This window comes from Vespa velutina, chromosome 4 (assembly GCF_912470025.1).
Source record: "Vespa velutina chromosome 4, iVesVel2.1, whole genome shotgun sequence".
In the NCBI taxonomy this organism is placed as follows: domain Eukaryota; kingdom Metazoa; phylum Arthropoda; class Insecta; order Hymenoptera; family Vespidae; genus Vespa; species Vespa velutina.
In genome coordinates, this window is record NC_062191.1 from 8,702,087 (window position 1) to 8,713,915 (window position 11,829).

The 11,829-nt window shown below is 30.7% G+C and overlaps 1 protein-coding gene across 11 annotated transcripts in view; it reads right to left on the reverse strand.

Annotated features, from left to right (window-relative positions):
• Positions 1 to 177: 177 nt before the first annotated feature.
• LOC124948437 (acetylcholine receptor subunit alpha-like) overlaps positions 178 to 11,829 on the reverse strand; it is a 94,382-nt gene continuing 82,730 nt past the window's right edge. For 3 of the 11 annotated variants that reach the window (XM_047492050.1, XM_047492049.1, XM_047492052.1), the window contains 7 exons: positions 11,718 to 11,829; positions 11,142 to 11,310; positions 7,865 to 8,001; positions 7,213 to 7,371; positions 5,823 to 6,005; positions 5,368 to 5,581; positions 1,846 to 4,704 (listed from right to left, as the gene is read on the reverse strand). The exon at positions 11,718 to 11,829 is cut by the window's right edge and continues 4 nt beyond it. In XM_047492050.1, the coding sequence (XP_047348006.1) occupies positions 4,507 to 4,704; positions 5,368 to 5,581; positions 5,823 to 6,005; positions 7,213 to 7,371; positions 7,865 to 8,001; positions 11,142 to 11,310; positions 11,718 to 11,829 (1,172 nt within the window). In that variant the 3' untranslated portion in view covers positions 1,846 to 4,506. Of the gene's footprint in view, positions 1,650 to 1,845; positions 4,705 to 5,341; positions 5,582 to 5,822; positions 6,006 to 6,091; positions 6,886 to 7,212; positions 7,372 to 7,864; positions 8,002 to 11,141; positions 11,311 to 11,717 lie in introns of those variants that run through there. The other 8 variants (XR_007100724.1, XR_007100723.1, XR_007100725.1 and 5 more) reach the window with 8 other exon arrangements.

The window sequence follows — 11,829 nt, forward strand, 5'->3', positions numbered from 1 at the left end:
GAAGCTACTTATCTCATTCTTTTCATTACTTATTTCACCATTTGAACTAGAGTCTTTTTCTCTAACTGCTCTAGTATGCCTAGATTAATAGATTTTTTTTATTTATTTATTTATTGTTACTAGCAACAAAAATGTAGAAATTTACAATATAACAAAATGGACGATCAAGAAGATATGTAAGAAGATAATATACTTTTAATAATGTAATACATTTTAAAACTTTAAAATATAACGTATGTAGGTATTATTTTAAAACTTATCGATTGTTTATTACAATAAGTGATTGCACTTTCTAATTCAATTGATCTGTTAAAAATTATGAGTGTGGGTATATTTTACAAGACATAACGTGTTTCTCAAAACGTTTCGATAAAATTTTTTTTATGACAGTTTTTCTTTTTTTTTTTTTCTTTTTTTTTTTTTTTTATTTTTCTTTTAGACAGACTGCGCTAAAAAATATATTAACGCGTAACTTAAATATTATTTGCTTACTAAAATTACGATGTCCTCTCGTAAGAAAGGTTTCTATAAAGGTGGCTCAGTCAAGTATCATTTAATACAAGGAAAAAGTTCTAAGTAAAAATGCTTATTATATTTTTTCTAATCTATAGAAGGCAGATAGAAAATTAATATTAATGAGAATATAATTGGAAAAAGTACAATATTTATAGTTAACGAACAAATATATCTGCCATGCGCTACACGTAACCTGATAGATCCCTGCAACATTCGAAAATGATTGAAATGATGGAGATGTTTTTTCTTGAAATTTGTACGAAACTCGCTGAATAAGGCGCTTTCATAAATGATGACACTCACATATACAACACCTTTATAAAATTCCTTTCTCTATCGAAACAAATACATATATTCTTCTCGTAAATCAAGACAACGTCAGTTTATCATATAAGTTTAATCGAGTTTATAGACACACTCACAAAATATCTTGCTATATTATTTTATCGAGTGAGTAATGGTTATTTATATATATTTATGTATATTGTTAGATGCAACTTACATTAAATAACTATCACTGCACTTACTTCCATAACATGTAATTTTGTTCATAATAATCAAGGTTTTTTTTTCCTTTTTTTTTTCTTTGTTGCATGCACACTCATATGCTTTCACGCTCTCATATTTAATTGATAAAAATTAAATTTCTCCGAAATTTATGTAAATCCAGCGCTAATACGTTAAATATAAATGAAACTAGTCCTTTCAACATGTTGTATTAATTCGTAATCTTGCATTTTAAATAAAACTTTTAATTAATTTAAATTATTCGGTAATAGTTATAAAGAATGGCTCTTTAATTTTTTTAAATGTATGTCTATAATTACATTCTTCAGTATTTTATGCAATGGAATTACTTTAATAAGATTTACTATATTGCATAACATATTTGTGCCTTTTGCCTTTTATAAAAGCTTCATTCATCTCATAAACGATAGATTATAAAAAATGATACAATAGATTCAAATGCTAAATAGCACGTTATTATTTACTTTATCTCCAAAGCGGACTACACGCACATATACTGTTTTTAACTAACGATTTTATACCAATCAGACTCTACTTTTCTTGGCAAGGATAGCAGCACGGTGGAGATTTGGCTACCATCGTAAATCAAATTGCAAATTTAGTACCTTGGGAAGACAGTAAATTATTGGAATATGATTGTATATAAGAAACAATTTTTGTCTTCATACATTCCGATAAAATGTATAATAAATATCGACAAGTTATTCATGTGTGATTTCAGAACGAATATAAATATGAAAGTTATCTTATTATTATATATATATATATATATATATATATATATATATATATATATATATATATATACATAATAAGTATATATGAGTCAATAAAAGTTGAGTCGGCTAAATTTTTTTTAGGCCCCACCCAGTTTTCTGCGCCTTAATGATGCAGATATTATTATTTAGAATTTAATTTAATGAGAGACACACGCACCTTGTTCTTTGTGAAAATATGGCCCCTATGTTACAGGCTCGATGTAAATATTTGGAAAAACGATTATTTTCCTGAGTCTGCAACAGGCGTCGTTGAATTCCATGCCATTTACATTTACAATAGGCCTGCCAAAAGTCAAAATCATTTGTCATTCGGAATATTCGAATACATGTACTTTTTCTATACATATATCCGAAAGACTTACGCAAGCAATCGAAACATCGCGTCGTTCAACTTGGGCGATCAACGAATTTTTAATAACGTATCACGTATCTTCTCTTCTCAGAATATATAAAAGTATTCTTTAAAACTCAATCGTACTTGTCTGTCAGGCACCATAATTCCGAATATATCAAGCTCTTTATGATTTACATTCCCATATTTGTAAAGTAACGTTGAATTGTATTATAAATAAGATATACATATATGTATATGTATATATTTTCGTATGTATATTTATGTTTGTGTGTAATAATGTATATTTTCTCTGTGTGTGTATGTATATATGTGTATATGTGTATTTGTATGCGTTTGTTATATTACAAATAAACACTAGACACTTCAGTATGTTCGCGTTATCGCGAATCGAACACGAAAATTTGAATATTGACAGTCCTAAATCGTGTGATTTTTGTTTAAATCTACAAGCAAAAATTTATAGTCTCAGCGTAAATATTTTTTTTATCGTTGAAAGGCATTGTGGTGCACTGCGGTGATCTTCACGACAATGACCAAAGCTATAAATGTAAAATATATTTCGGTCCCATTTTTTTACAATTTCCTTTTCTGTACAACAAGACGAGACAGTCTCGGTAATATAGTATTATAATTATAAGAATTTCCACACGTTTTTTTTTTTGGGGGGGGGGCAGGAGTGTTAAACAGGATGAGCACGTATTTTAAACATTTCATTTTCTTTCTACTTTGCTTATTTCCTCTTTTCTTTCTCCTTTTCTTTTCACGAACACTTCTAATAACCGATGTAACACGAAATTATATTATATTACCTTTCATATATTCCGAATAAATTTTAATGATAAATTTATTGTATAAAATCGAGTTTTCTTTTCAATTCACTTGCATAAGTCGTTCAGACATTCGTATATTTTATTATTTTTCTTTTTTGTATAACTATTACAAAATAGCTATAGAACCGAAAACTTTATTCGATAAAATTGTCTAATTTAAAATATGTACCCAATCCTGTTTGTAAACGATAATTATCGACGTTAAAAAAAAAATTAGGGCGACGGATGTTGTCTGCATCGAATAACAATGATCGCGAGGAAAGCGAGGAGCATTGAACGAAAATCTATCGTTCCCGAACTTTCAGTCTTGAATCATTTGTTAAACTTTCGGCACAATTAACTCCGTCAACCCTTTGTAAATTGACTTTTTTCAATGGCGAAACATTCGATAAAATGAAAAAAAAAAAAAAAATAAAATAAATAAAAATAAAAAAGGAATTACGACGATTTTGTTTCTCTCAAATGCATCTGGCATAAAATTGAACTTACTTGAACTTTTAAGATCTCTTTTTATCTCTCTCTTTCTCTTTCTCTCTCTCTCTCTCTCTTTCTCTCTTTCTTTCTTTCTCTCTTTCTCTCTTTCTCTCTTTCTCTCTTCCTCATTTTCTCATTTGTATTATCTCTACGGTATGTATGTGTTTCAATCGCTTGATTCTAAATATATATATAATACATATATATTATTTGTTTATTTATTTTTTTAATTTATTTATTACCTTTATTAAACGTCATCGTGACTTTCTATACGCAACATATTACGGTCCCCGAAAAGAGAGGCCGTGCTTGCGTCGAACGGTGCGGCGAATAAATACTTGTTTTGTTGCTAAACGTTCTCCTTTCTTATACACACACACACACACACACGTCGCTGTACCCATGACACAATTCTCAGAGATAACATCATACAAAGGAGATATTACAATATAATGGAGGACGATATTGGCTCTATGTATAAATATATTCCTAAGTTATTCGAGTCGTTTTGATGTAAAAACTAAAAATTTGTATGTAAAATTAAAGAAAACAAAAGAAAGAAAGAAAGAAAGAAAGAGAGAAAGAAAGAAAGAAAAAAAAGGAAAGATTAAGAAGAAAAAGTCTCACATTTTTCCAAACTCTGAGAATTTTATCGCACGGCTCTCTTCTCACAACCCTTCGAACTCCCTTTTTTATCTTCGTTGTGTCACGGGTTGAAAGCTTTGGTACGCGCGCGTCTTTTGCTTTCTTATTTTATTTAATTTTACTTTTTTTTTTCCCCCTATTCCTCTTCGCTCGTCGTACACGTACGCGCGTACATACGTACACATACATATATGTCGTATGTGTAAACATATACGATTGAACGTACGAGCCGAAGAATTAATCGTTAATAAAAGTCGAAGACTCACCGAGACTTCAGTCTTTCAGTCGTTACTTCTGACACATTGTTATGTTTACAATGGGTATGTCTTTTGTGTTCATAGGTATACGCGAGAGTAACGGGATAATTAGCAATTGGCCCTCAGAGGCTTGAAACGATGTGTGGCTTGGCAGTGGTGGAGGCGATCTCGGAGAGTCGTACGTCGATAGGAATGCGATCATCGTACAAAGTCGGCGCTTGTAATATTATACCCGCCGTACCGACGACCACGGCTAATGTAAAAATCCACAAGAATAGCCTATCGAGCACCATCGCAACGTATTTCCAATCTTCTTTGACCTACGAATAACAAACGTAATGTCAATTGTCGTCATTTACATCTTACACGAGATTGTTAGAAAAGTTCATAATAATTGTGTTAAATATTAATATTAAAAGCTATTTTTTACACGAACAATTTGTTTCTGAAACGATAATATTTTGATATATGAGTATTTATAATATTTCTCATTAAAATTTCCATATTACTTATACTTTAATATGTAAGTTATGTTTATGCATTAATTATCTGTAATCATTTATGCAAATATTAAATGTTGCGCCTAAAAATATGCATCACTCCAAACTACGTCGATAATGTCATTTGCGAACGTCATCTATCGGTATGAAACTTTTGAGCTTTTATGAATATATATTATAAACATATTGCCTATTGCAAGGGTTCCATAAAATTTCATACTGATAGATGGCGTTCGCAAGCAATATTATCGACTAAGTTTAGATTAATGCCTATTTTTAGGCGTCAATAAATATAAAATATAAAAAATAAAATAAAATATTTACAATACATAAATAATTAAAGATTAGCTTGAATTTTCATTAAAAATCATTACGAACTTTTAGAACAAAATGATGTTTCAAAGATTACGTGTTAATCCGAATTTATGAGAATAAAACAATATTTAAATTTGATTACGGCTAATTGTCAAAGGAACATCATACTCTGGTAGAGTCCTCTTCTCTTTTCGTGTGCTCGGCGATAAAACGAATGCCTTCAATGGCCTTGTACAGTTCTGGGCAGTGATGCCAGTGATGAAGCGTGTTGCAGAGAGCATCAACGCTTTCCTCCGTTGGGAGCTGAGGTGGTGGTGCCACAGTGGCTGCAGGCGAGCCGTGAATACGACACGCACTTCCTAAATTTACCGCTTCTAATTCACTGAGAAGAAAAGGGGAAAAAAATTGAGGAATGAAAGAAGTGCTGAAAAATATAAATTAAAAAAAAAAAAAGAAAAGTTATATTATAAGTTATTAACAATAATTATATCAATGTAATAATTTTAAATAATTATTAATAGCAATTATTAACAAAAAAAAAAGAAAAAAAGTAAAATCGAAAATTTCATCCTAATAATGAATAATATCTTATGAAGTACAAGTATAAATTATTGAATTCATACCGAGGATGCAGTTCGTCTTGCGAATCTAAACTCGGAAAGAGAACAGAAGATTCAACCAACTCCGAAGCCGAAGTTTCAACGAATAGAGACGGATCTCTCAATTCAAGACCATTGCATGTTCTGACCATCACCCGTTGTCCATGTTGTCCGCCTATACTACGTTTATCTATTTGATACTGCGGCCTATATACACATATAAAAATCAGATAATTAATTAACAAATTATAGAAAAAAATGAAAAAGACATTGATGTACCGATTAACACTTTACCAGCTTTGAGTTTTATTGTCTGTAATCATTTATGTAAGTATAAACAAGAAATTGATTGACACAAAAATTATTTTATTAGTTATTAATATTAATACATTTAAATATCTAATAATTAATAATATGCTCGCACGCGTGCATGGTAAAGTGTTAATATAATGGAACGTACAGAGCGAGCTCTTATGAAATATTTTTCATATTAACAAATAAAATATTTAATATTAAATAGAAGAATTAATTTATTATAATTTCAATCATTTTGATTTTATTAAATAATGAAGCAATTTAATTGAGTATATATCAGTTATTTATGCATTGAATCTTATCATTAAAATGAATGTAAAAGTTATAAAATTGAAGAGCTACAATTTAGATAAAACATTATATAATCGAATACGATGAACATCATGCTCTAGGAATAAAGAGATAAATAGTACGTTGTGCGTGATAAGAGACTACGATACGTGTGCCTTTTAAAAAGGAGACATTTTAGCCTACTCGATCTTAATGGGAATTCATTTGTTCGAGTTTGAATATGGTGATGTTCGATAAGTTTTGAAGTGACTACGGTGCCAGGGTCTTACTATGAAGCTACCCTTAACAATGAGATTGCTTTCTATATACAAGCTGATAATATAAACGCATTTGCATCTTTTTAACGGCGTCCGAGTGTCGTTCTAAGGTAAGGTATCCAACGTTTGATATTTCAGGTTCCTATGTGGGAGATGCCGGTGGTCTTATAGAAAGAAGATGTGCTGAAGGCTGTATGGTCCCATCGAGTATCTTTTCATGCTCTCTACGGTGTATTATATACGTATAAATGTAGATATATATATGTATTTATATATATATATATATACACACATATGTGTATATATACAACAATATTATAAATATGTGCACATTTTTCTGAAAATACATTGCAACTATTCTTAGTAAATATATAAATATATATATACATATATATATATATATATATATATATATATATATATATAGGTATATATGTACGTATGTATACATGTATGGTTATGGACAAGGGTGACATTAAGGTCACCACCTACAACACGCTAATGCCGATTTAATGCATCATGGCATGATTCCAATGTGGAATATATCTTGCCTGGAATCGTAATCGGTTCTCTTCGAAGTCGTATTATACCTGCGCATCACGAGTAATCTTGGTAAGACATGGATAAAGACACGGCGGACCCACGGTGCCATCACGTGAGTCTGTGGCGAACGGAAGTGAACGTTGAGTACTACCACTGTGATGCATATGCTGGAAAAGTTATAAGAGAGCGTTTTATAACGTGAACAATTATTTCGATTTTAACATGAACCTGTAATCATTTTTTCTTAACGATGATATTAACTTCAATTGTTGATCTTTTTTTTTAAAATCGGAATGTGCATCGTGGATATTTTTTTTTTTTTTTTTTTTTTTTATAATACAATCAATTGTGTTCTTAGAATGAATAAAGAATTAAATATATTCATTGTATTTTCCATTTTTTTTTTATTTTTTTTTTTTTATTTTTTTTTAATCATTTAGATACACTCTGACCTCTGAGGGATTAATCTAGATAGGAATGATTTGTCTATTTCGATTATACTAACAAAATTTATGTATTATATGCATTTAATATTTATTTAACTTAAAATTAATATAAAATATATAATGGTATCTATTTTTACATATGTATTCTTTGTTTATATATATATATATATATATATATATTATATAAAAAATATATATATATACATATATGTACCTGAAAGTATCTAGGATCATGGTGAAAAGGACGAATTTACCAAGAAGCGGTACAACTAGCGACGTGGGTGGGATGATTTCAGCCAGAAGAAGGAAGAACACAGTCAACGATAGTAGAATTGAGATGGATAGGCTGACCTGTGTACATATAAATAAAATTATTTTCGTTTGAAATTTGCAATGATTATCATTGCATCATCGTGATGCGGTTGTCGTATTTCTTGAATCTTCGTGATTTTGTGATCACCGTGTGATTGATTAACGAATATCGAATATCGAGAGAAAAAAAGGTTTGATAAAAAAAAAAAAAAAAAAAAAAACAAAGTGAACGCTAGAAAAGTGACTAGAAACTTCAATAATGATCAAATCGATAATTCGTGATTTCGAATTATTCCGAAAGATTTTTTCTCTTTTTTATTTATCACCGATAAGCTTAGGACTCACTCAATGTATGCATGTTAATAAATTTAATCTATTCTAATGTGCAACATAATATATTTACAACAATTTAATTTGTTATAAATTTTTTTGGATAAAAGAATCGATGACGCATATATTAATATTAAACGGCAACATTTGTGCGAATAATTAATTATTCATTGAATTTTGCTAAGAAGAAAGAAAAAATTTCCAATAATGCATTTCTTTCCATTATTCAAACTTTTCAATATTTATTTAACAATTAATATAGTATTATGTTTTCCTAAAAATCTTCCCCTCCATCCAAATAAACAAAAAATCATTTAATGAACCATTAATAAGTTAATAAATAATAAGCGTACGATAAAAGGTTAAATTAACGCGACGATCGATAAGCGCGAGAAGAAAGATAGATAGATAGACAGACAGATAGATAGATAAATAAATAAATAGATAGATAGATCGATAGATAGATAGATGGAGAGAGAGAGAGAGAGAGAGAAAAAAATAAATAATAATAATAAAAAAAGAAGAAATTCAGATTATTCGGAATCGAACTTCAGAGGGTAACCGTCAAAGTAGAAAATCTGTTACAATAAGGAGAAGAAAGGCCCTCGAGAGCGGCAAAGGAATGATGAGAACGCTTTCCAATACACTTAAGAGTCCGTGTCACGTTTCAGAAGGTGATGAGGGAAGGTTGTGACGTCACCGGTAACCCCAAATGTATATGCAATCATAGGCGTCGACTACTAAAGGCATACGCCGATTCATTCGCTGAGTATGCAGCTTGCAAGATTTATGCGAGCAGATCGAATTCGTTCGGAATCGGGAAAAGGAGAGAAACAAACGATAAAAGGAAAGAAAAAAAAAGGGAGGAAGAGAGAGAAAGAGAAAGAGAAAGAGAAAGAGAGATATATAGAGAGGTCCCACCGGCAATAGGAAATACTGTTAAAAATTCAATCCACGAAAAACCAATGAAGGGATTCGCATTCGTTCAAAAAGAATAGCTCAGATTAGTACTTATTAATAATTTATTATTTATGGTTATATGATTAATACAAATGATTGTATTGGATTTATCAATGATAGGATTTGTACTTATTAATAATATATCATAGTTATTAATATAAATGAATGTATTTATATTAATGAATTATCGATGATATTAGTATCATATGGATTAAACTAAAGTTTGTTCTTAAATGATAAATAACTAATTTATAAATAATAATTTCGAATATGATTTTTCCGATTGAAGATGATAACTATAATAAAAAAAAGAAAAGACAAAAATATTGTCCTATTGTAAAAAGCAATATTAAAAATGAAAGAATATAAAGAGAGAGAAAAAAAGAGAAAGAGAAAGAAAGAGAGAGAGAGAAAGAGAGAGAGAGAGAGAGAGAGAGAGGGAGAGAGAGAGTACTATTAAAAGAGTTACTATTAAAATTCATTATTATAAGAATAATACAAATTCTCTCTTTGTATCAATTTCATTTTCAATTGGTTATCTTATCTTAGAAATTCATTTGGTAATAGTAAGAGCAAAATGACATACATATATACATATATATACATATATATATATATTCTACGAATGTATTTGCAACATACGCCTATACCATCTAAGTGGCTCGAACTTAGCTATAGATACCCCGCCTCTCACCCACACATATATACACGTATGTACATATACATAAGTATAGAGATGATGATAGTGTTTATTCTTTTGATAGTGAAAGAAGAATGAAGGACGATCGGAGAAGGCATTGTTTCTGGGGTCTTGCATTGATCTAAAGACGACAATGTTCAATGTCTAAGGTATCTTCTCGCAGCCACCAACTTTCCCTCCACCACCTTCTCCCGCTCTCTTTCTCTCTCTCTTTCTCTCTCATTCTCAAATACTTCTTGTATCGAAGATTCATTATAGCCATGTAGTTTTCTCTCTCTCTCTCTCTTTCTCTTTTACGTTTGACCTTCTTAGACGATCACCGACTCTTTTCCGTTCCTTTCACCTTCTTTCTTTCTTTTTTCTTTTTCCACTCGCGGCGGAAAGTAGCGAACAATATGACTGAATTATACATAGGGGACATACTCGGTGGTTATTGGTTCGAGGTCAAGAGTCCACGCGAAGGTATAAAGGCCGCGACTGGGATACGATTGTCTCTTGATCGGCTTGGTTTTCATGGACGACAGCTCGATCGTGATCTAGTTTCTTCAAAAGCTGGTTTCTTTGAACCATCAAACTGTCTAGGAGGATGAGGCACGCCTTCTCCTCGCCTCTATCTCTTCTCACATACAGATACACACCTACATACATACATACACACATACAAGTATACATATATATATATATACATATATATATATATATATATATATATACATACACACATACATACATAGAGAAAATCGAGAAAGAGGAGGATAAAAGAGGACGTGAGGGTTATGCTGGGTGATGGTACTTTAACTTTTCCGACCTACCAAATCAACGGCATCAATCGCATCAACGGCTGCACACCAAGTGACGTTCCTCGAGTGGTGAACTCGAACGGCAAACTTTCACGATTACGTCGATCGATCCGTTCTCTCTCTTTTTCTCTCTCTATCTATCTAACTTTCAACTATCTCTTTCTCTCTTCCTTTTTTCATAAACGTCAAGGACCCTCAAGTTCTCAGCGACCGTGAAAAGGATAATGGACTCCTTTTTAAATATTTTCGATCTATTACCGTATCACGAAGACGAGGAACGTTTTAAAGATCCGAAGTTTAACGATAAAAAGTAAAATAAAATTGATAAAATAAATAGTGAAAAAAAAAAAAATAAGGAATGTTTCTTTGATTAATATAGAAAATTTTACCTTTTCACCGCTGTCACTCGGTAAATAGAAGACCAGTACCGTGAGAAACGATATACCCATACACGGTATTATAAGATTGACCGTGTAAAAGAGAGTCTTTCGCCTCATCGTAATGTTGAACGTGATATCGAGATAGGGCTCGTCGCAGCACGTGTAGAACTTCTCGTTTCTGAAAGAAAAAAAAAAAAAAAAAAAAAAAAAAAAAAAAAAAATAAAAGAAAAAAAATAATATGGTCGTTCACGATTAGAAAAGAATCAACTTTGATACAAATAATATCCTCGTTGCATATTATATATTGTCATCTTGTTGTAATTAATACTATTGTTTGACAGTTCGATCTTTCAAGAACAAATTATATCTGCAAAAATCTATTTAACAAAGGTTGAGGATTATAATCATTAATTATTTATATAATATTTTAGTAATTTATTTTAATAATTTTAATCATTTTTATAATTATTAAAGATAATGAATCAAAAAGAAACATCCCGATCGATATTTTTCTTTTTATTAATTCTCAAATGAGAATACGTTTATATGTATGCGTTTAACTTCATTCGAAGTTTGTACGTTACCTAACAGCAGGAACTTCGAGTATGTCCCACTCGACGGAAGTATAAAATTCCGACAGATCGACGCCAATGTCGACGACGTTACTGCCACGGATCTCGTCGATGTGTCTAAGGT